Source organism: Onychostoma macrolepis, chromosome 23 (assembly GCF_012432095.1).
Source record: "Onychostoma macrolepis isolate SWU-2019 chromosome 23, ASM1243209v1, whole genome shotgun sequence".
Lineage (NCBI taxonomy): Eukaryota > Metazoa > Chordata > Actinopteri > Cypriniformes > Cyprinidae > Onychostoma > Onychostoma macrolepis.
The window spans coordinates 5,425,404-5,451,419 of NC_081177.1; the positions used below are offsets into that span (position 1 = coordinate 5,425,404).

The window sequence follows — 26,016 nt, forward strand, 5'->3', positions numbered from 1 at the left end:
TCAAAAGAAGAGCATTTATTTAATATAGAAATGTTTTGTAACATTATAAAAGTATCTGCTGTCACTTTTGATCAGTTTAATCCATCCTTGCTAAATAAAAGTATTAATTTGTGTTAAACTTTTCAGTGCACCAATGCAAGTGTTGGGAATATGCAGTGGGATTTACAGATTACAAGTTACCCTATTTAAAATGTAATAAAATAGTGTAACTATTTCAATTACTTTATTGAAGTAATGTAACTGATTACATTTTATTACTTTTTGATTACTTTTTTTATGTTTCTAACAAATGTTTTCAACTGTTTATCAGTTAATCAACTCCCAGACAGGTTGTAGCCTGAAGCGTTCTGTGGCAATGTGCATAACTGGCAGGCATGGTGCACTGAAAATTCAAACGAGAGCCAATCAAAAGCATCAGAATAGCGTCACTTTAAATGGCCTTCAAATGGCAAGAGGCATCGTGCAACCCCCTTTGTAATCGTTTATTCAGTGACACTAACGAATTACAGTAAAATGTATCTTGTAATTTAAATTATGTAACACTGATACATGCAACTAGTTACTCTCCAACACTGACAATAGGCATAATGCATTCAATAGTAAATCACAATTACAGTTTGACTATTTTATCCAATATTTTTGTGTGGAATATATTTTTCATGCTTATTTGGATTTGGTTACCCAGGTTAGGATGCTGCTTTAAAAGACAACTTCCTATTTAGGTAGTTGGTGGTGAGGCAGTTCACTAGGTTTTGGAACAGATCCATTTTGTTCCTTATAACAACTTATTTAGAGTCTTGATATAATTTAACAATTGTATGTCCTAATAATATGACAAACTCAAAGACTAATCTGCTGCCAGATTCTTTTGAGGACTCTGCTGAGACTTACAGCCATCATTAGTAGCAGCGCTTTTATCCAGAGGACAGTTTTATTGCTTAGAGGTTGCTCTTTTATATCTCTGGAGACTTAAGATGAGATCTCTGACTTAATTGCAGAATTTGGTGTCTTGAAAAATCGGAGCACAGTTTGAGATTTCTTTTTAACTCTAGAGCTGACACATGTGAAATACTAGATTACTGATTCTTCCTTTGCTCTTAGTTTATGTCTTAGGAGATCGTTAGTTTTTTTCTGCCACAGGTATGGTTATGTATATACAAAAGTCTGAGATCACATGGGAAACCTTGTTTATTCAAACAGGAAATAATCTGAAAGTTTTAGGATTTTGAAAAATATTCATTTATGCCATAGATTTTCTTTACTTAATAAGAATTATTTCAGTTTCTGCAGATCGTATTTCTGTGTACACTATTTAAATTAGCAATTTTGAATGTGAAGTATGTACAAAGGGTCAGATTTTCATGCTCCCATTGAAGCACAAGATGCTCTTTGAAATCTCACATTATCCCAGATAATGATGAGTGTTGCTGCCATTAAAGCTGAAGTACCAAATATTAAATCATTCTGCATTTTATTTATTTAACCCTTTCACTCATTTTATTGATAAAGAGCATTTTCACTAATGATCTTGGACTTTTAGACCCACTATGTATATGTTCTCGTTTTTAATCATCTTTCTTTTGTATAGAGAGTTATAGCTAATGGCTTTAAAGTGAACAGCACCCTTTGAGCCCAGTCTTTAAGCAATGCTGGAACCACATTCTTCATAAATAAAGCAAAAGGTTCAGCCTATTTCTGAAATCAAGGGCTGAATCATAGCCCTCCGTTTCAATGTATTTTTTTGCTCCCGCTGCATATACCACCCGTAAAGAAAATAAATTGCTAATTGAAAACCTATGATTAGAGTTGCAATTACGGCTTGAAAACTTATACTCATACAGGTTCGGCTGTTCAGCTGGTGGTGAATCAGGAGTGAGGAACGGTAGTCTGAAGTCCCTGTTTTTAGTGCAATCACACACTTAGGAAATAAGGCGAACAGCATATAATTTTACAAAAGTGGCACATAAAAGCACAAGGACAAAATTATATGTTAGTGCTTTTGTATAGAATTTAAAGCTATAAAGAACCAATCCATTAAAATACCTTGTTTTTTTGCTGATTTAATATTTTTGCGGTATAGAATTTGTTTTTTAACAACATAATTGGCTTTGAATTTGTCGTTGTACTAAAGCAAATTAATCAAATGTCAAATTTACTTTTTATTAAGAGGACAGTATATCTGAGATTAATAATGTAGTCTCTTATGCTCACCAGTGCTGCGTTTATTGGACTGAAAAACAGTAATATTGTGAATCATTATTACAATTTATTTAACAGTTTTCTTTGTTAATATATTTTAAGAATGTAATTTATTTTTGTGATGCAAAGCTTAATTTTCAGCAGTCATTTCTTCAGTTTTCAAGGGACAGTTCACCCAAAAATGAAAATTCTATCATTGTTATTTTATAAATCTTACTTATTCCCAACTTTGGACTGCCTGCCTGCCTGTGTGTGTGTGTGTGTTTATGTATGTACTTTGTGTGTGTGTGTGTGTGTATATATATATATATCAAATATATATATATATATATATATATATATATATATATATAAGTGCTGTCAACTGATTAAAAAAATAACTAATTAATCGCACATTTTTCTGAAATTAATCACGATTAATCCCACCTAACATTAAAGTTTTTAAATATATCTTTATATTGCAATAATTTCACATTCAATCTTCAAATTAATGTACAAACAACATAAAGACAGTATATTTTTAATATTTGTTTAATGGAATCTTTATTTTTATGACTGAAGGCCAGTATCACTGATTCCAATTAATACTGATTTCCCTATAAAAAAATGTTTCCCCCTAATATTTAACCATTGACTATAGCCATTCAACTTAACATTATAATTAAGAGCTATCAATTTTAACATTTATTAGACTTTAAAAGTAACTTCTAATTTAAGTGAACTTAAAACAATCTTCACATACGCCCATTTATAATAAATGTCAAATTGAATAAAGTTATCAAACACTAAATTCTAAACTAAATACAGATGAATCCTTAAAACCAAGTTATTATCAAGTTATTGATTTCCTCTTTTTTCTTTTGTTCTTGATGAACAGACATCACAGCAGCTGGTTATTAGTTTGTTTTGACTGCTATTTCTTTAAGAGCTGCCGCTGCTGAACGTGACGCGGATCTGACACGCATCGTATTTTCTCTCAACTCTACCTTTTCTGACTCATTTCAGTCTCTTGAATCGAGTGTGTTAGATGAGGGAGACAGTGCTAGGATGCTCCAGGACAGTTTTGAAAACCATTTCAGAGACATGTTCTTAATGTAACTCATATATAACACATTACATGCATGCACAGTTTTATGGCAGCTTTAATCGCCTTTTTGGTAACTTCATGACTTAGCTGATCACGACATTGCATGCTCATAGTGTCTTTAGCGATTTGATATGAAATGATACAGGCTATGCGCGCCGACACCTTTGTGCGTGTATTGAAGAGCACGCGCTGTGAGCACGGGTACAGTTTCCGCGCTCGCTTGACTCGTGCCTGACGCTGAAGTGAAGCTGGAGTGCGCGTCTGAAACGTCTCCTGTTTGATGTGCTCGTAAAGACGTTCTGCGACTGAATAAATGCACTTCTTGTCAAGAAAAAAAAGACAGAATTAGCAATGGACTCTATGCACGGCCCACCGCCTACGTGTTTCCGCTAAAATCTCAGTTGTAGGCGAGCATCCGGTTTAGCGTTCTCTGATAGCAAGCTGTGGTAATAGCGCGGTCTTTCTGTCAAATTTTCGATTATCTAGCGATTACAAGTAATTATTTTATATTATATATTTTATTAACTGTAGTAACAACATTTTAGTAGATTATATTAAAATATAACATTTTATTAATGAGTTCAAGAAGCTTCAAGTGCCTTCGGCGTGAAGGTGCAACGTCTATGTATTGCTGTGTCCCGTTATGTGACACATCCTCAAGGTTTAATTCGGTGGTTAGTTTCCATACTTTCCCTTTGGACAAAAGCTCATTGAAACGGTAGGGAAAAACTGCTTCCGCTGCAGCACCGGAAGTTGCGGAGCAACTGACACAAAACGCGGAAGTAGTCGTGCATCGAGTCCATTATGAGTGGGGTGGCCATCCCTAGGCCCCGCCCCTGCGTTAACGGCGTTAAATAATTTGAACGCGTTAAACAATTGAAAAAAATAATCGCCTGCGTTAACGCGCTAATTGTGACAGCACTAATATATATATATATATATATATATATGTATGTATGTATGTGTGTGTGTGTCTATCTATCTATCTTATAATATATACTCACAGAACTAAAACATTTTGTTGTTGTAAAATCATAACCCACCCTTCATTTTTGGCTTGTCGAATATCCTGTTTTGAAATAAGTTGTCTTATAGACACAAGCATGACCGTGAATAATAAATACTCAATTTGTTTTGTGTTTGTGAGGCTGTTGATATTTATGAATGTTGCATGGCCTTCCATGTTCGTAAGAATGGGTGAAATCTTAAGATGTGGATTTTCTTGCTTGGCTTATTGCTGAGATGAAATAATGTCAGCGATGAAAACCCCTTCTTTTCATAATAGATCAAATACCAATTTGTTCCAGGTTCTGCAAACAGGAAAATAAGACTTAACATTGTAATTGTACCCTTGAACCTGGTGCCACTCAATCAAAGTATGAATATGTTGCCGTAATGAGCGTTATCCCAGCCGCCACGGCACCCATTATTCTTTTTTTTTTTTTATGTTTGCAACTTCAGCATAGCCAGGTTTATTAGGTAAAATGAAATTCCCATCAATTCAGGTTTTGTACAATGCAAATCAGCATGCATCTGGCCCTCCTTGGTTCGTGTAGAGAGAGGTAATTAAGCACACAACCCTTTTGTCTTCAAAATGCGCTTGGAGTTTTTCATCGCAGGTGGGAAGAGCTGCTGTCAGGAGAGCTTGTTTCAAGTGTTGCTCAAGACTGAACGTTTATGTGTGTGTGTAACTTTATTATGTGTTGTCCCCACAGATATTTTCCTCAAAAGTTTCCCCGTGCATCCAAAAGAGCTGAAGGACAAATTGTTGATTATAAATGAAGAGGAAGGGGGTCTCTCCGACGAGCATATTGCCTCTCTCAGGAGGTAAGAGTTACATAGAGACAAAGCAGCCTGCCAGACTCCACACCTGACACAATAGTTCATCTCTTCACAAGTGGTGGCGTATGTGTATTTTATGTGCGCCACATTTGTAAGACAGCTTCTCAGCTTAAGTCAAGTTTAAAAATGTGTGCTGAATATTTGTGAATTTCATGCTGATCCAAGGAAGTTTATGCCGGTCTGAAATTTAATTTGGTTTAAAAATTTTTAAAAGCATTATTTGTGGATAATTTTGTCAATATCCAATCAAAAACTGAGGTGCATAAACTCAGAGCAGTTTTTTCTCCAAAAAGAAATACAAAACCTGTGGGGAAACAAGTTGCTAAAAAGATTGAATCCAATATTTTGTAATAATATAGCATAAGAAATTGATAAGCAATTTTTATAGGTCGGTCATTTTTGACTGGGAGCAAGGTGGAGAAAAAATCCCTAAAAATAAAATACAAAAATCGTATTTATTTTTCATACCCTGTATGAGCAAAGTCAGTAGGGTATAGTCCAACACAATAACAAGCTTTTTCGGGAAAAAGAAAATCCTCTCTAGGGCAAAATAACCCAAAAATGTGGGTTATACGGTAATAACTGTCCATTTATGAGCACATGATTTACTTAAATTTTTAGCACCATTTAGTTTAGGCTTTTTACTGTGTGAACTTTAACAGTCTTACAGAATTTCTTATTTTATTTATTTATTTATTAAATCAAAATTTCTGTCCATTTTGGTCACAAAAAGTGCCTAAAAGTGATCAAATAATTTCCTTTAAATTCATTTGAATTTGTTTGATCAAAAATACGGTAAGACAAAATATTGTGGAATATTATTACAATTTGAAATAGCTGTTTTGCTTGGTAATAAGATTTTAAAATCGTTTTTTTTAATTTTATGAAAATCATTCTGATATGCTGATTTGCTGCTTAAGAAACTATTATTATTATTAATAATGTTGAAAACAGATGCTTCATATTTTTGTGGAAATAGTGATAAATTTTTTAAAGATTCTTTGATAATTGGAACATTACAGTAACAGAACAGTTTTTTTTTAAATAGATTTTTTTTTGTAACAATGTCTTTACAGTCACTTTTGATCAATTTAATGAACTCTTGCTAAATAAAACTGTTAATTGCCTTTAAAAATCTCTTACTTTCAAGCTTTTGAACAGTAGTGTAGCAGTGTAAAATGCTTTAAAGGAAACAGCATTTAAAGGAATTTTAAACACATTTTATAATTATTTGATTGCTTTTAGGCACTTTTTGTGACCAAAATGGACCTACATTTTGAATTAATATATATATAATTTTTTTTTTTTAATTTAGAAATAATTTTTTAAGACTGTTAAGGTTTAAACAGTAAAAAGCCTAAACTAAATGGTAATAAAAATAGACACTTTCTACTATACAATTTAACCTCAAATGTTGATGCTTGAAAAAAAAGATGCGTGTCCATGTTGTTTGTCAGCGACCCTTTTATAAAATATAAATGAAAATACAGCAGTGGAGATCAGCAGACCACAGTTAAATGTAAAAAAAACAGAGTGTGGTCTGTTTTGTAAGATACTCCAGTGGCAGATCTAATGAAGACCACGGAGACCACGAGAAGTCACGGGCAGTTCATGTCGAGGAACACACCATAGCATTTCTTTAATGCTAATATAAAAGAGCATATGCCAGGCTCTCTTAACAGAACAGCCTGCTTATGAAACTTTTATCGGATGTATTTGAGGAAAAGGAAACTATTGAGTTGCCCTGAGGGAAGCTGGAGAAATACTTTCTCCTCCACATTTGTCTGCAAGAAGCATCCTTAGATGACTGCTGGAGGCCGACCTGCATGCGGGAGGCATAATCTAATGTACCTACTGAGAGATTTATATTTATTTAGCCAAATGCAACAAATATCTAAGTGCGGCTTCTGAATATAATCTCAATCGGGATGGTCCCAGCAGAAGCTGCAATATTAATGGTAGGTGGCTGTGGTTTCTCCATCCCAGCATCCTTGGGCTCATGAAATAGTCAGTGTGGTATGGATTTGAAACGCGCTAAAACGACCTGAACACAGGTCCATTTTGGAGGTGAGCCGGGTTCAAACAGGATGCAAGTCAGGAACAGCCAGAACATCAACTACCTGAGCACTTTATACAAGCTGACTGCAACTTGGCTTTTAATCAACCCCTGTTGCTCAGGCCAGTGGAAATCAGAGTAGCATGCACCCTTTTCAGAGGACTAGATAGAGCGACGCAAAGAGAAAACGAGGCAATCTCGGAGGAGAAAATAGGCTTGCTAGGCAGTCAACCTGTAAAAAAGGAACAAGGGTTGTGTGGCATACTTTTAGAATTGTGCATGTTTAAAATGGGCATCTATGAAGTATTAATGAAGCAGAAAGGTTGGACAGATGTAAAACGAAATTAGGGCAGGCGTTTCAGTGCTTTGCTGTGTTTACATTTGTGGTGTTCTTCATCAGATACGTGCCCACTCCAGATGACATTGAGATGTATAAGTCGCATAAAGGAGACCCGAGTGAGCTGCATGTGGTGGACCAGTACATGATGGAGGTAAAGCAGACATCACACTTAATCGCTGAAATAACAAGCGGATGTGATAGTCACGTGATGTGAATATCTCTCTGCACATACCTTGCATAATTCATGCAACTTTTGATTATTATATTAAATGTTATCATTTTTCAAAAACCCAAAAACATGTATAATGAAAAGCCTAAATCTGTATGCAAATACATTATTTTTGTACAATCAAGCAAGTATTAAATCATTTCTATTTTATGATAAAATATATTTAATATTAAATTCAAATCAACATAAAATCAAATAATACAAAATTAAATATGATATTAGTTCTATATTATATGTGACACTGGAGCACAAAACCAGTCTTAAGTCGCTGGGGTATATTTGTAGCAATAGCCAAAAATACAATGTATGGGTAAAAATTTTTGATTTTTCTTTTTTGCCAAAAATTAAGACATTAAGTAAAGATCATGTTCGATGAAGATATTTTGTAAATTTCCTACTATAAATATATCAAAACTTAATTTTTGATTAGTAATATGCATTGCTAAGAACTCCATTTGGACAACGTTAAAGGCGATTTTCTCAATATTTAGATTTTTTTTGCACCCTCAGATTCCAGATTTTCAAATAGTTGTACCTCGGCCACATATTGTCCATTCCTAAACCATACATCAATGGAAAGCTTCCATATGGAAATATTCAACTTTCAGATGATGTATAAATCTCAATTTCAAAAATTTACCTTTGTCACTGGTTTTGTGGTCCAGGGTCACATATTAAAATAAAACAATATACATTTTAATATAATATAGTAATAATTTAATATTTGATTGTCATGTAAATAATCTACATACGTATATTTTCATAGTTTATTTTATATATATATATATATACACACACACACATACAGGGTGCGATTTGTAGGGGTGGGTGGGGGTGGGGGATTTCCCCCCCTCTGGTCTATGTTTTTATAAAACTGTGATCACGTTAAAACAGTCTACGTCTTATTTTTACAAATTATAGTTCTATGATGTATAAATGATGTATATAGTCTATGATGTATGTACTTTTTAAATATATGATGCATAAATACTTTAAAAGTACTACAAATAGTATCATCTTTATTTTTTTGCATTACGGTTTGGAGAAAACAGCATTATTGTCGTGAAAATATCGCAATTCTAAATTAAGAATTTGAATAATAATTTATTGTCATTTTGAGGTGAAATACAGTCATGGCCAAATATATCGGCACCCTTGGTAAATATGATCAAAGGCAGCTGTGAAAATTAATCTGCATTGTTAATCCTTTTGATCTTTTATTTTAAGAAAATCACAAAAATCTAACCTTTCATTGGATAATAAAGATTTAAAATGGGGGGAAATATCATTATGAAATAAATGTTTTTCTCTAATAGACATTGGCCACAATTAACGGCACCCTTTTGTTCAATACTTTTTGAAACCTCCATTTGCCAGTTTAACAGCTCTAAATTTTCTCCTATAATGCCTGATGAGGTTAGAGAACACCTGACAAGAGATCAGAGACCATTCCTTCATCCAGAATCACTCCAGACCCTTTAGATTCCCAGCTCCATGTTGGTGCTCTTCAGTTCACCACTCATTTTCTATAGGGTTCAGGTCAGAGGACTGGAATGGCCAGCAGAAGCTTGGTTTTGTGCTCAGCAGGGGCGGACTTAACAAATAAGCGAGGTAAGCGGCCGCTTAGGGCCCCGGGGAATCAGCGGGCCCCATCTGATATTGGCAAAACATATTTGCAACGTTGAGCACTGTAGCCGTTCACAGACATGTGCGCTGATTTCTTGAACGCAGTGACCAGAAGTGTTTAAGTTAGAATCCACTTACCGATCAAAATGCCGAGTTTTTGTCATGTTCTGAGTTCTGCAAGTTCGGGGATCATTTCATTATAACAAAGTGTAGATACGATGTAAATAAGAGATTCATTGTGCAGTATAGAGCTTATTAATGGAACGTCGTGAGATCGCAATTAACTGAAGTGAGAGACAGCTATAGTGATCACGAGAGAGCGCTCTTTGTGAGCATTCTAGGCTGTATAATACTGTCTGACTGCCTCAGAACAGAGATATTCACCTCAGTAAAGAAAGTATTGTGTTTCAAGTCACAATTTTATTTATCTTGATGTTTCAAAATGACTCTCTTGTGTGCTTCTTCTAGGCACACCGGCGCGAACTGCCACGTACTCGTATAAATGCACGAATGCAATGACTGGAGATTTTCCCTTTATAATAGGTTTTATTTTCGATTTGTTTCTCGGCAAAGCCTACAGTATGCCTTCAGAACACTTGGAATATATAATGAGTTGCCTGGGATAATTTTGTGTTTGTAAAAAGATTGGAAAGGTTTACAATTTATTAAATGGACAAGTGCAAGCTTTTTTTTTTTTTTTTTTTGGCTAATGTCTTCATTTGTAATCTCAAAAAATAAGGTAGCCAAATTTGGCTTTAGAACAGCATCAGGTTGACAAATTACTGGTTGTGACAGTACAAATAAACTATAAACTTGAGTGAGCAAGCAAAATAAGGAAGGGTTATAAACACTTGGAATATGGAATGAGTTGCATGGGATAGTTTTATGTTTGTAAAAAGATTGAAAAGTTTTTGGACAAGTGCACGCATTTTTCTTTTTTTCTTTCTTTCTTTATTTTTTGATAATGTCTTCCTTTTGTGATCTGAAAAAAAATAAGGTAGCCTAATTTTGCTTTAGAACAGCAGCAAGTTGACTAATTACTACGGAGCCCTTTACAGGACATTGTGGTGGGAAAAATTCGGGGTGAATGGAAAAAATTCAGGGTGGGAGGAAAAAAAATGTTTAAAATGTTTTGCGTTCTCTCGCAAAACTTTTGCGTTCCCTCGCAAAACTTTTGCGTTCTCTCGCAAAGATATTTGCGTTCTCTCGCAAAACTTTTGTGGTCCCTCCAGAAACTTTTGCGTTCCTCGCAAAACTTTTATGCGTTCTCTCGCAAAGATATTTTCGTTCTCTCGCAAAACTTTTGCGGTCCCTCCAGAAACTTTGCGTTCCCTCGCAAAACTTTTGCGTTCTCTCGCAAAGATATTTTCGTTCTCTCGCAAAACTTTTGCGGTCCCTCCAGAAACGTTGCGTTCCCTCGCAAAACTTTTGCGTTCTCTCGCAAAACCATTTGAGTTCGGACAAACGCTTCCTGTTTACTTTACAGCTTGCAGTGGTTACAGCTCGTATGTTCACAATGGAGCGGTTCATAGAGTTTTATTTTGAACTTGCACTCAAAGTAATACAGTCAGTGCTTATTTCGAAGCACGGTTTTGGGACATTCTAAAATGCTTAATGTGGCTTAATGTTTTAAAACAGTGACATTGGAGGACTAAATTCGATAATAATGAATCCTGATAAAAAATTATTAGGCTAACATTAATAACCTTTTTAATAATATTCCTATTAATAAAGCAGAATATGAACGTAACGCCCTGCACGTTAAGCCTTTTCTTCCCCATAGAAAACGCTTAAGGTAGGCTATAATGAAAGGTTCATGCAGCTAGTATGTTCACAATGGAGCGGTTCATAGAGTTTTTATTTTGAACTTTGACTCAAGTATAAAGAAATACAGTCAGACAGTGGTTAGTTCAAGGCACGGTTTTGGGACATTCTAAAACGCTTAATGTGGCTTAATGTTTTAAAACAGTGACATTGGAGGACTAAATTCGATAATAATGAATCCTGATAAAAATTATTAGGCTAACATTAATAACCTTTTAATAATATTCCTATTAATAAAGCAGAATATGAACGTAACGCCTGCACGTTAAGCCTTTTCTTCCCCATAGAAAACGCTTAAGGTAGGCTATAATGAAAGGTTCATGCAGCTAGTATGTTCACAATGGAGCGGTTCATAGAGTTTTTATTTTGAACTTTGACTCAAGTATAAAGAAATACAGTCAGACAGTGGTTAGTTCAAGGCACGGTTTTGGAACATTCTAAAACGCTTTAATGTGGCTTAATGTATTAAAACAGTGACATTAGGACCAAATTTGATAATAATAAATACTAATAAAATTGTTAGGTTTATATTAATAACCTTATTAATAATATTACTATTAATAAAGGAGAATAGCCCAGAATATGAATGCAACGTATTTGGTATTTTTAAATCACCGTTTTCATTATAGCCTACCTTAAGCGTTTTATGGGGGAGAAAAAGCTTAGGCTACGTGCAGGGCGTTGCGTTCATATTCTGGGCTATTCTGCTTAGTAATATTATTAATAAGGTTATTAATGCGAGCCTAATAATTTTTATCAGGATTTATTATTATCGAATTTAGTCCTCCAATGTCACTGTATTAAAACATTAAGCCACATTAAGCGTTTTAGAATGTCCCAAAACCGTGCTTCGACATAAGCACTGACTGTATTACTTTGAGTGCAAGTTCAAAATAAAACTCTATGAACCGCTCCATTGTGAACATACGAGCTGTAACCACTGCAAGCTGCAAAGTAAACAGGAAGCGTTTGTCCGATCTCAAATGGTTTTGCGAGAGAACGCAAAAGTTTTGCGAGGGAACGCAAAACATTTGAAACATTTTTTTTCCTCCCACCCTGAATTTTTCCCACCACAATGTCCTGTAAAGGGCTCCGTAAATTACTGGTTGTGAAGGGATAAACTGAAAACTAGAGCGAGCGAGCAAAATAGGGGTTAAGCATAAAAGGACACACAGTTATTGTATGGGGGCCCCAGACCTGGAATTTGCTTAGGGCCCCCAAATTGCTAAGTCCGCCCCTGGTGCTCAGTGACCCATTTTTGTGTTGTTTTTGAGGTTTGTGTTTGGATTATTGTACGGTTAGAAGATTCAAACATGGCCCATTATAAGATTTCTAACAGAGTCAGTCACTTATTGATTTTTTTATCTGTTGGTATTTGATAGAATCCATGATGCGATGTGTCTAAACAAGATGTCCAGGACCTCCAGCAGAAATATAGGCCCACAACATCAAAAATACAGCAGTATATTTCATTGTACACATGGGGTACTTTTTATCCCCGTGTTCACCAAACCCATCTTGAGTGTTTGCTGCTAAAAAGCTCATTTTTTAGTTTCATCTGACCATAGAAGCCAGTGCCATTTGAAGTTCCAGTCGTGTCTGATAACTGAATATGCTGGAGTTTGTTTTTGGATGATCTAGGAGAATTTTTCTTGAAACCCTCCCAAACAACATGTGGTGATGTAGGTGCTGTTTGACCATTTTTTTGGTGCTGTTTTCTGACCCCGAGACTCAACTATTTTCTGCAGTTCTCCAGCTGTGGTCCTTGGAGAGTCTTTAGCCACTCAAAGTCTCCTTCTCACCGTGCATTAGGACGATATAGACACACGTTCTCTTCCAGGCAGTTTCGTAACATTTTATGTTGATTGGAAATTCTTAATTATTGCCCTGATGGTGGAAATGTGAATTTTCACTGCTCTAGCTCTTTTCTTAAAGCCACTTCACTCATTTTTGAAGATCTTTTGCCTCACATCTGAAATATATTCTTTGGTTTTTCTCATTGTGATGGATGATTAAGGGAATTTGGGCTTTGTTTTCCCTCCTATTTAAATTTATGTGAAACAGGAAGCCATGGCTGGATAATTTCATGTTCATAATCACCCTGGAGTGCTCAAAATTGTGAATATGAATGGGAATATACTTCAGAGATATTTTACTCATAAGAATTTCTAGGGGTGCCAATAATTGTGTCCAACGTGTATTTGAGAAAAACATTTATTTCATAATGATATTTCCCCCCATTTTAAATTCTTATTATCCAATGAAAGGTTAGATTTTTGTGAATTTTTTAAATAAAAGATCAAAAGGATTAACAATGCAGATTAATTTTCACAGCCTTCTTTGATCATATTTACCAAGGGTGCCGATATTTTGGCCATGACTGTATGTCTCTGACATGTTCTTAACAGGTTTTAGGAGATTTATCCAGAATTTGTTGTCAGCTTTAATGAGTATTACTCTGCATTTTCTAAAAGCATCCCTCAAGATTTTGTGACTTGGGGACCACAACTATCATATGCAGATTCTCATATGAATCTCTGATGTGTATTAGTCTGCATTCTGGACCATCTAGTCAGTTGCCTCGGTCGGCTTATGTGTGCACAGCCATATTTTCAAGTGCACTGAATTCTTCTCATCCTCATTATGTGAAAAATCCATGAGGGGATTTAATTTGACATCTGTTGGTTTGAATTCTTAACCTTCATCTTCACACTGCAAATGAACCACACGACTTGATAAAGGGATTTTGTTAGAGAATTCAGCAGTTGCTGTCTTGTTTTTGAGAGGAATCTTTAGTCATTTTAACAAACGCTGGACATGCTGTTTGTGATGCATTAATCACAGCGTCAGTCCATGCTAAATGTTTCAGGATCGGATTTATACAAGAGATTTGAGTTTTTCATGATTTTCAGCAAACATTATTCCTGGATAATGAGCGTTGCATAATGATTTCTTACTGGAACACCTTCCAGCAGTGGTGGTCACTTAAAATTAGATATACATAATACATAAAACTTGTATGTCTTTACCTTGAAATATATATATATATATATGTATATATATATGTGTGTGTGTGTGTGTATCTAACCTGAGGGCATACAGGTGCTGGTCATATAATTAGAATATCATCAAAAAGTTGATTTGTTCACTAATTCCATTCAAAAAGTGAAACTTGTATATTATATTCATTCATTACACACAGACTGATATATTTCAAATGTTTATTTCTTTTAATTTTGATGATTAGAGCTTACAGCTCATGAAAGTCAAAAATCAGTATCTCAAAATATTAGAATATTTACATTTGAGTTTGAATAAATGACCATCCCTACAGTATAAATTCTGGGTATCTCTTGTTCTTTGAAACCACAATAATGGGGAAGACTGCTGACTTGGCAATGATCCAGAAGACGAACATTGACACCCTCCACAAAGAGGGTAAGTCACAGAAGGTCATTACTGAAAGGTGTGGCTGTTTACAGAGTGCTGTATCAAAGCATATTAAATGCAAAGTTGACTGGAAGGAAGAATTTGGGTAGGAAAAGGTGCACAAGCAACAGGGATGACCGCAAGCTTGAGAATACAGTCAAGCAAAGCCGATTCAAACACTTGTGAGAGCTTCACAAGGAGTGAACTGAAGCTGGAGTCAGTGCATCAAGAGTCACCACGCTCAGACGTCTTCAGGAAAACGGCTACCAAGCCACTTCTGAACCAGAGACAACGTCAGAAGCATCTTACCTGGGCTGTGGAGAAAAAGAACTGGACAGTTGCTCAGTGGTCCAAAGTCCTCTTTTCAGATGAAAGTAAATTTTACATTTCATTTGGAAATCAAGGTCCCAGAGTCTGGAGGAAGAGTGGAGAGGCACAGAATCCATGTTGCTTGAAGTCCAGTGTGAAGTTTCCACAGTCAGTGATGATTTGGGCTGCCATGTCATCTGCTGGTGTTGGTCCACTGTGTTTTCTGATGTCCACAGTCAACGCAGCCATCTACCAGGAAATTTTAGAGCACTTCATGCTTCCTTCTGCTGACAAGCTTTATGGAGATGCTGATTTCATTTTCCAGCAGGACTTGGCACCTGCCCACACTGCCAAAGGTACCAAAAGCTGGTTCAATGACCATAGTGTTACTGTGCTTGATTGGCCAGCAAACTCGCCTGACCTGAACCCCATAGAGAATCTATGGGGTATTGTCAAGAGGAAGATGAGAGACACCAGACCCAACAATGCAGATGAGCTGAAAGCCACTATCAGAGCAACCTGGGCTCTCATAACACCTGAGCAGTGCCACAGACTGATCGACTCCATGCCACGCCGCATTGCTGCAGTAATTCAGGCAAAAGGAGCCCCAACTAAGTATTGAGTGCTGTACATGCTCATACTTTTCAGTTGGCCAAGATTTCTAAAAATCCTTTCTTTGTATTGGTCTTAAGTAATATTCTAATATTTTGAGATACTGATTTTTGACTTTCATGAGCTGTAAGCTCTAATCATCAAAATTAAAAGAAATAAACATTTGAAATATGCCAGTCTGTGTGTAATGAATGAATATAATATACAAGTTTCACTTTTTGAATGGAATTAGTGAAATAAATCAACTTTTTGATGATATTCTAATTATATGACTAGCACCTGTACATTATGATTGTGTTTCAGCCGATATCTTGGAACCTGTTAAATATGTGTATCACTGAATCTCACAAAACATGTCATTTTTCACCCTAAACTCAAAATGTAAAAGTTAGAAATTGTATATTTTTCAAGACAAATACACTTTTTTTTTTCATTTTATTTAATTTTTTTGCAGTGTGTCATTATTTTCATGAAAGTTTGACTACTATTCTTTAGAAAAAAAAAATCTCATTAGCATAATTTTAGTATAAAAATGTTAAATTAAAACTACTTATATACAGTGAGGAAAATAAGTATTTGAACACCCTGCTATTTTGCAAGTTCTCCCACTTAGAAATCATGGAGGGGTCTGAAATTGTCATCGTAGGTGCATGTCCACTGTGAGAGACATGATCTTAAAAAAAAAAATCCAGAAATCGCAATGTATGATTTTTTTACTATTTATTTGTATGATACAGCTGCAAAAAAGTATTTGAACACCTGTCTATCAGCTAGAATTCTGACCCTCAAAGACCTGTTAGTCTGCCTTTAAAATGTCCACCTCCACTCCATTTATTATCCTAAATTAGATGCACCTGTTTGAGGTCGTTAGCTGCATAAAGACACCTGTCCACCCCATACAATCAGTAAGAATCCAACTACTAACATGGCCAAGACCAAAGAGCTGTCCAAAGACACTAGAGACAAAATTGTACACCTCCACAAGGCTGGAAAGGGCTACGGGAAATTGCCAAGCAGCTTGGTGAAAAAGGTCCACTGTTGAGCAATCATTAGAAAATGGAAGAAGCTAAACATGACTGTCAATCTCCCTCGGACTGGGGCTCCATGCAAGATCTCACCTCGTGGGGTCTCAATGATCCTAAGAAAGGTGAGAAATCAGCCCAGAACTACACGGGAGGAGCTGGTCAATGACCTGAAAAGAGCTGGGACCACTGTTTCCAAGGTTACTGTTGGTAATACACTAAGGCGTCATGGTTTGAAATCATGCATGGCACGGAAGGTTCCCCTGCTTAAACCAGCACATGTCCAGGCCGAGTTAAGTTTGCCAATGACCGTTTGGATGATCCAGAGGAGTCATGGGAGAAAGTCATGTGGTCAGATGAGACCAAAATAGAACTTTTGGTCATAATTCCACTAAACGTGTTTGGAGGAAGAAGAATGATGAGTACCATCCCAAGAACACCATCCCTACTGTGAAGCATGGGGTGGTAGCATCATGCTTTGGGGGTGTTTTTCTGCACATGGGACAGGGCGACTGCACTGTATTAAGGAGAGGATGACCGGGGCCATGTATTGCAAGATTTTGGGGAACAACCTCCTTCCCTCAGTTAGAGCATTGAAGATGGGTCGAGGCTGGGTCTTCCAACATGACAATGACCCGAAGCACACAGCCAGGATAACCAAGGAGTGGCTCTGTAAGAAGCATATCAAGGTTCTGGCGTGGCCTAGCCAGTCTCCAGACCTAAACCCAATAGAGAATCTTTGGAGGAGCTCAAACTCCGTGTTTCTCAGCGACAGGCCAGAAACCTGACTGATCTAGAGAAGATCTGTGTGGAGGTGGGCCAAAATCCCTCCTGCAGTGTGTGCAAACCTGGTGAAAAACTACAGGAAACGTTTGACCTCTGTAATTGCAAACAAAGGCTACTGTACCAAATATTAACATTGATTTTCTCAGGTGTTCAAATACTTATTTGCAGCTGTATCATACAAATAAATAGTTAAAAATCATACATTGTGATTTCTGGATTTTTTTTTAGATTATGTCTCTCACAGTGGACATGCACCTACGATGAAAATTTCAGACCCTCCATGATTTCTAAGTGGGAGAACTTGCAAAATAGCAGGGTGTTCAAATACTTATTTTCCTCACTGTACATACCTGCATAGTAGTATTTTTGTACCAGCCTTATTTATACACACACAAATCATTGTATTACACTATTTTTTTTATCTAATACTGTATTGCAATAACAAGAATAGCTACAATAAAAATGGGAATGAAAAAATTTACTTACATTAAATTTTTCATGGCAATAATGCATATGAATAATGCATATAAATAATCATAGCATTGCAAGATGGTGTTTTGCTTTTGATTTTAAATGTGTAGCATTTATGGTTAGTATTAATATCTTGTTTAATTTTAATCAAAGTTAATTACATTTAATTGTGATTAATTAATGTTTTCAATAAGTGTATTTTTCTAAAAATATCAATTCTTATGTTTTTTTGCTTTTACTTTTGGTGTGAATTATGACCTGGACATTTTCTGTGAGATTTACCCATATGTACTAACCTGAGCATGTGTATAGCTGCACATCTTGATATTGTCCAGGCCGTCTAATGATATATCACCTCTTCCTCAGATGTGCAACATCCCGAATCTCAGCGCCCGTCTGGACCTGCTGCTCACGATGCGAGAGCTGCCCATCTGTATGGAGGACCTTACTCCGGTCAGACCCGCATTACAAACACCTCATATGCACCTGTCAGTCATGTTTGTGTCGGCCTGTCTCTGTTTCTCTTGCTTTTCGCCTCTCTTTTTCTCTGAACCCTGGTGAATTGCTTACCGATAGGGCACATTCAGAATAAGCCGCCAATATAGAATGCATTTATTTCAGAAAGGGAGATTCTTTTGGATGCATTCATTATTACTTTTAAGTTACAATAAGCAGCGAGCGTGTGTGTGTGTGCGTGATAATTTGCATGTTTGTGTGCACACTGGCATTTTATTTCACAGTTAGCACCGCACTGATGATTATGATTGACAGAAGAAGAAAATGAAAGTTTGTTTGTGGAAAAACAATCTCATGTGAACTGGAGTCTCACAGTACGCCTGGAGGAAATCAGTATTGAAGCTTCGCAAAGGTGGCTCCCGAGGCACGCAGCTGAACGGAGAGGGAAAAAAACAAAGAGAAAGAATAAAAAGCTCATTTACTAATGCAAAAGATAATCTTGGCAGACAGCAGGCGCTCAGAAAAAATAAATGAAATGGACTTGAGGTGAAAAAAAGAAGCATGCATTAATACACAGGGGTTCTGTTCACAACGAATCAGCACTTAGAGTGGGCTGAAGGAGTTTCTAATGGCAAATTTCCTTCAAGTCATTTATTAGTTAGAGAGAGGTAGTGGCGGGCAGGAAGAGATGTAGCCCAAAGAGCACTCTGAAGGCTTTTTCTACCTGTGAGTTAAAAAAAAGGGCTGAAATCCCTCTTGTACTTTCAGAGCATCTCAGAAGTTTTTTATTTGAGTCTCTGCGCACCCACCTTGCTCTTCTATTCTGCACCATTGAGTACATTTCTGTCTGATGTTAAGTTCTCTCTGAAATGGGATGCAAAGATGTGACATTCATCTTCACAAGCTTTTCTGTGTGTGAATAGATGATTATATACCGGCTGCAAGTTTAAGCCAGTAAGTGTGGAGGTCAGGATCACGGACGTGTCGGGGATTTTTCCAGAGGTTATCGTGGGTGTTATACGGCATCAGAATCGGCTTGACTCAGCATTCGGGTGTCAGAGAGGGCTTATGTTGTTCGCCTCGGGGAATTGACAGCTATTTTAGCCGATTTTGCTGTTCTGTCCACCTTGCTGTGCTCGGCGGTGTCACCGACTGTCGTCAAAGACGCTGGAAGCGGCAGTCATTTGAATCGCTCACACTTCTGTGTCAGTCGTGAGAATCAGGGTTTCAGCAGGTCTTAAACAGGCTTAATACACCCTTCTACCTTAAAAAGGTCTTAAATTAGAGCAGAAAGTCTTAAATTCCTAAAGTTATGGCACTGAATGCTGCACTGAAGCACTGGCACTGAAAGTCTTCCTTAGTGTTCATCTCTTGTTTTCCAGTTCAAACATGTAAACATCCTTAAATCAAGATAGATTTACTTGAGGTGTAAAATTAATGAATTCTCGTTTTCTGTAAAATGACGTTTTGAGGTCTTGTTTTCTGAGAAAATGAGTAAAATCAAGTGCTTAAAAAAAAAAACAAATGTATGACAGTGGGGTATGAAAATAGTTTTCTGACCTCATAGGTCATATATCATGTTTAATCATAAACTCGCTTCATTTTGACAAATTTCACAGAAAATAAGACTTCTTTTGTAATCTTGTTTCTCGGTGTGATTTTAAGAAAACAAGACAAAAATACTTCTCAAGAACCTCATGTTTTTGCAGTGTGATCAAGAAGGTACAGTAAATTTATTTCCATATTCTAGTACATATATTTTTATTAATTTAGTAAAATGAAATAAAAATTAATATTAAAAAGATCAGTTGGAAATTCTTTTTTTTTTTTTTGAAACGGTTAATTCAGATGGCATTGCCATGTCTGATTTTAATTTTTTTTTTTAATATACATGAGCCCTTTGACTAAATGTAAAATAAGTTTAATCAAACGACATTTGCAGCCTGTTTTAGTTTCGTAATGTAATATTTACATTTATGCATTTAGCAGACGCTTAAAAGCGACTTACATTGCATTCAAGTTTCAGTTTTACATTTTCAGCTCTTGCTTTCCCTGGGAATCGAACCCATGATCTTGGCGTTGCTAGCGCCATGCTCTACTATCTGAGCTACAGGAAAGCAACATTTTTGTAACGCTTTACAATAAAGTACCACTTGTTAATATCATTAGCTGACAATGAAAAATACTTACTGTCGTCTTACTTATTGTTGATTTCAACATTTACTAAATACAATACTAAAAGTCAAAACTTGTATCTGTTAACATTATTTAATTGACATGAGCTAACATAAACTAACAATGTACAGTTGTTGTTTTTTTATTAACTAATGTTAAAAATAAATTAATACTGTAACAAATTACTTAATCATTGTTAGTTAATGCTATCTGGTAACCTATATTTATTTAATGTTAACTAGCATTAAATTACTCTGTATTGGAAAGATTTTAGATTTTAAATCATTTACAACAGAAGTCTAGAATAATTAAAGTTTAGATAAATAGTGTTAAGTGATAACCTAATAGGTATGTATGTATGTATGTATGTATGTTTTATTTGTTTGTTTAATTAATTAGAAAATGTAAATTATTTATGGTCTTGTCAGCTGAAAAGAAAAGTCATTTCAGAGATGGAGAAAGTTATTATATTTAGATTCTTTGGAATAACTGCAGCAAATAAATTGGGTCTGGTTTGATTTGATGTTCACTTTAAAGGAACATAATGTTAAAGGAATAGTCCAGTTTGACTTGGATTGTATTTTTTGTCTATGCAATGGAAGTCAAGGGGAACCGAAACTGTTTAGTTACCAACATTCTTTAAAATATCTTCTTTTGTGTTCAACAGGAGTCATACAGGTTTTGAATGAAATGAGGGTGTATAAATGAATAAGTCACCAAAATTTGCAAATTCTGTCAGCGTTACCTGTTTCCATCGAATCAAAAATTGGAATATCCCATTAAACATTTGCGAATACAGTACCGTTTCCATCCAGCAAGACAAAGAGAACAAAATCACAACTTCCTGATAAACTGGAAAAACTAACCGATAAACTGGTGAAGTTATTTGCTGGAGAAGCCAACGCAAAACACAGTAAATGCAGTCATGTTAATTAGCTTCCAGAGGCAGATGCCTGCTGTCTGAGAAAACATTACTGTAAGACAGTTCTGGGAGGTAATTTTGATGATGGACTTTGGCTCAGGTAATTCAGAATGACCAAAACAACATTTCAGATGCTGTTCAATTAAATCAGTCCGCAGGTTAGTCCAGTTATACCATCCCATCTCACAAAGTCACATGACTTTTTTTGATTCGCATTACAGAATTTATTCAGTAAATGTGTTTCCATCGTAGTTTATGTACATGTATTCTTATCAGATAAAAAATCTGTTACACAAGTTTTTTGAATTTTTCGAATTTAAACATCTTGGCAGCTCCATCCAGCATTGTTTAATGCAGTATTCCAAAATGTCTATAAAAATTGGTGGATGGAAACAGCTATTTACTCGTCCTCATGTCATTCCAAACCTGCATGGCTTCCTTTCTTCTGTGGGAAAAGAAAATGAGAATTGAAAGATGTCAATGGGGTCCAGTTTTGTTGTTGTTTGGACCCTTGTTGTTCTTCAGAATTCCTCCTTTTGTGTTTCACAGAAGAAAGAAACACAGACAGTTTCTGAACGACCTGAGGAGGAGTAATGATCATTTCTGTCTGAACTACCCTTTAAGATCAGTGCTATTTGTGTCTGAAAATGTTATACTGTAACTCAGTTTGGACTCCGCGAAAAGGTCCTCCATTGTTAAGAGTTCCCAAACAAGTAGCCATGGTTCTGTTTCCACCGCCGCCATTAAATCCATGGGATTGTCTGACATGGTTGACTTTTTAAACCTGTAACATTAAGGCGGATTTACCCACAATCTGACAGCCTGGGTGCTTGGGTGGAAAATTGGTCTGGCTTAGAGTGGGGAATACTGCAGAGCTCTCTAGGTGTGTTGTGCTTTGTCTCAGAGCTGTCTGAGGAATGCTAACTCCTTGTGGCATTGTGAGCTTTTAGTAAACAGAGAGGGTGCAATGCACTAAGGAGTTTTAGTAAAAAATGCAAGAAGATCACTCATTTGGAGTGTTGGAAAGAAGCTTAGCTGAAGTTTCTGCCCACTGGGACATGATTAGCATAGCTAGCTTTGGTCAAATTAGTGATTAAGGGTGTGAATCAGCAGGTAGAACTGAAGCAGAGAGCTCGAAGGTAATGGATTGAGGCTGTGTGCGAGAGTGAAGGTTACAATGGAAACAGATGGGCATATGGTCTGATGGTTTGTCTCATAGATCGTAGACATCAGTCAAGCTTTTCCTTTTGTTTTCGCTGTTGCTCTTTACTCAGGGGTTCAGCTTGTTATACAGATTGGAAAATAACTAATTCTGTAAACAGCTTCAGCAATTAATGCTAGCAGCTCACAATACCTTTCAGCCTAACCTGTTTATCTCGGCTAAATCACTAGGGCTTTCCCCAAGAGTAGTATAAACTTCTTTCTTGTGGTATTAATAGGAATGTAGATCAGACAGTCTAAATGAATATGGTGTATCTAATTTGCTGAAGTTGATTGGAAGTAATCCAGTGTGGTTCTGGGAATATTACACATTCTGTTTGTATCACTGAGTTTAGTGTTCACAAATGCAACTTATCAGACTAAATCTAATGTTTTATTTCTAGACAGCTGCCATTATGCATTTGGTAATGCACTGTCTATACATCGATGTGATATCCTGTGAAACCATTTTAGCATGAAATCAGTGGTAAAACTTTTTTGTTTTTGTTTTGTTTTTTAGAATTTATTTATTCATTCATTTCTTTATTTTAAATTATTTTATATTGTGACCTTTGAAGTGCTTGGAGCATTTATTTGTTTGTTTGTTTGTTTGCTTGTTTTCTGACCTGTAAACACTTTTTGTTTGAAATAATAATAATAATTATTATTATTATTATTATTTCCTTATTTTCTATATTTTCTGTTATTTGCTGTATGAAACCACATTCACGGGCTATTTTGATTGTACTGAGTTTTTAAATGGGAAATACTTTTTTTAGATTCATTCATTCATTCATTAAGTTGTTTTAAATGTTGTCCTGTGAAGAACTGAGCATTTTATTTATTTATTTGTTTGTTTGTTTGTTCGTTCGTTCGTTCGTTCGTTCATTCATTCATTAGTTTGTTCATTCATTCATAAAATGTGCTTATATTATTACCTGTTAGACACCTGAGGCCACTTTATTTATTTTTAAATGGTAAATCATTTTTACAGGTTTGTTTGTTCATTCATTCATCTATCATTTATTTATTAAATAATTAAATTATTTTATATGCTGTCCTGTGAAAAACTATGAGCATTTTATTTATTCATTCATTCATTCATGCTTTTCTTCTCTAAAATGTTTTTAAATTATGACTTGTAAGACACCTGTGGCCACATATTAGGGTACAACCAAAGACTATAGAATACCCAAGACGTGTCACTCGTATAGTTTTGAATGGGGAAAAATGCAACGCTCAATATGGCCGCTGAATCGCAGGAAGCCCCGCCTTCTGAATGAAAGAGCCAATCACTAACCGGTAAAGTCAGCGCATCACTGCAGCTGCCGTTAGAAGTCCCGGTTGCTATAGAAACAGTCAGCCATAGAGAGAGAGAGTTGGGACAACTCCATTGACTCTAATGGGCCAGTTTTTTACAGCAATGGCGGCTCATGGAGCCACTCAATAGTTCCCGGAAGTTCGCGCTAATACTATCAGCGCCATAGAGATACAGCAAAAGAGACCGCTGTGATGAACTTTTAAAAGGTAAGACATTTATAGAAACAAACTGTATATTATCAGCACAGCTAATCAAATTACCTTGTGCATTAAAACGGATCATTATTAGATGAATCCTCACTTAATTGTGATTGCACTTGACTAACATACAAGTTGTAAGAACACACACACACATATATATATATATATATATATATATATATATATATATATATATATTCAGAATCTGAAGTTACCTTTGTAAAAGACCACAATGTTATTTTATTTTTTATGTTATTTTACCACAAATTATTTTATTGTCTACTAATTACCAATGCATTCCAATTGCCCGCTATGAACTTCCTGGAACTATTTGAGGTCAATGTGAATCACGTGACGATCGAGCGTTTTGAATTTCCGTTGTTGCAACTCTGTCTCTCTATGGCTCTGGAAACAGTCAGCGTTCTGAGACGTGTGCTTAGGACTGCGCATGCGCACTGGCTGATCTAGCCTGAAAAATAAGCTTTTTATAACACTATTTGAGCAAAAGAAACAACATTAATGTTGTTGTCAGATTTAATTGGTGATTTCAAATATGAAATCTAATCGTAGCTTAGTGAACAGTTTTGGAGAATTTGATGTTTCCCCATTCAAAGAGATAGAAGCTGCACTTGGATGCCCGAGAGGCGTTTCAAAGATGGCTTCTGAGTGACATGACTTGTCTTAAAGAGACTTTGGTACAACGGGGCTAAAGGCCCACCTTAAGAAAAAAATGTGCTATTCACTGTGCCTAAAATGTATAATTGCAGAAAAAAAAATATATACGTTGTATTGAACATTAATGGAGCAACAGATTTTGTGTGAAAATAAATCATTCAAGTTGTTCATTTTTGTTTAAAAATCTTATAAATGTATGAGGGGGCAAGGGGGGCTTTTACCCCACACACGGGGTAAAAGGCCCACCAGCATGGCATAAAAGGCACATTGATTCAAATACTTCAGCTAAAATAATGTTTTGTTTAATAATGTCTAAGTTAATACTTGTTCAAAACAATCACTTTAGCAAAGTTTGTACTGTTTTCTGATTAATTTGAAAAAATAAAAATAAATGTTCAATAAATATTGATACATGTTAATATAAAATGTTAATATAAAAAATACATTTTAAAATACAGAAACAAAATCATTTTAATAAGTAAAGATTCTGAAAGTATTGAATGAGATCCAATAATAATTGAAAATATATTTACAATAGTAACAACAAATGATATTTTATTATATGATGTTTTTAAATATGATGGTTTCACTCTAAACATGGTGATTACAGTATCTCTAATATGGACACATACATAATATATATGATATTTATAACAACATAATATATGATATTTACCATCTGAATCTAACCATGTCATGTCAACAAATGGAAAAGTCAGCAATCTATTAATTATCATGTTAATTACTATGCGCCTTTAGCCCCAACAGCAGGGGCGCTTTTTACCCCAAATACCATACTTTTACATATTCTGTCGTCATTTAAAAACTGTTGCTTTAATTGTCTTAAAGAAAACTGAAATCATAAAGACCTTTGTCTCAAAAGATATTGCAGCGCGATCGCATCAAAGATCAGACAAATCTGCACGTGCATGTTGAAAAGCGAATGTTTTGCAAAGTGCCAAGCCACGTTTTTCTAGTGGTTTAGATGAAAATAATATCAAAGGCGCCTTTAGCCCCGTTGTACCCTATATTTATTTATTTATTTATTCATTCATTAATTCTTTCTTTCTATCATCTTAGCCTTTATTTAATTTACCAGCATTAATTTACTGCATTAACTTGCTGTTATTTTTTACGCAAGTTAACAGCCGAACATTGTTTCAGAGGCCAAACAAGCCATTATATTTTGATAAACGATGACAAAGGCAGCATGCACAAGAACACCAGGAACGTGC

The 26,016-nt window shown here is 35.6% G+C and overlaps 1 protein-coding gene and 1 non-coding gene across 6 annotated transcripts in view; one reads left to right on the forward strand and one right to left on the reverse strand.

The window, feature by feature from the left end:
* The window catches only part of LOC131532152 (uncharacterized), a 54,731-nt gene that overhangs the window by 16,083 nt on the left and 12,632 nt on the right, over window positions 1-26,016 (forward strand). For all 5 annotated transcript variants that reach the window (XM_058763590.1, XM_058763593.1, XM_058763591.1 and 2 more), the window contains 3 exons: window positions 5,002-5,113; window positions 7,585-7,675; window positions 18,199-18,285. In XM_058763590.1, the coding sequence (XP_058619573.1) occupies window positions 5,002-5,113; window positions 7,585-7,675; window positions 18,199-18,285 (290 nt within the window). The remainder of the gene's footprint in view (window positions 1-5,001; window positions 5,114-7,584; window positions 7,676-18,198; window positions 18,286-26,016) is intronic.
* On the reverse strand, window positions 20,333-20,407 carry trnaa-agc (transfer RNA alanine (anticodon AGC)). The gene has a single exon. It is a non-coding gene; the product is annotated as a tRNA-Ala (tRNA).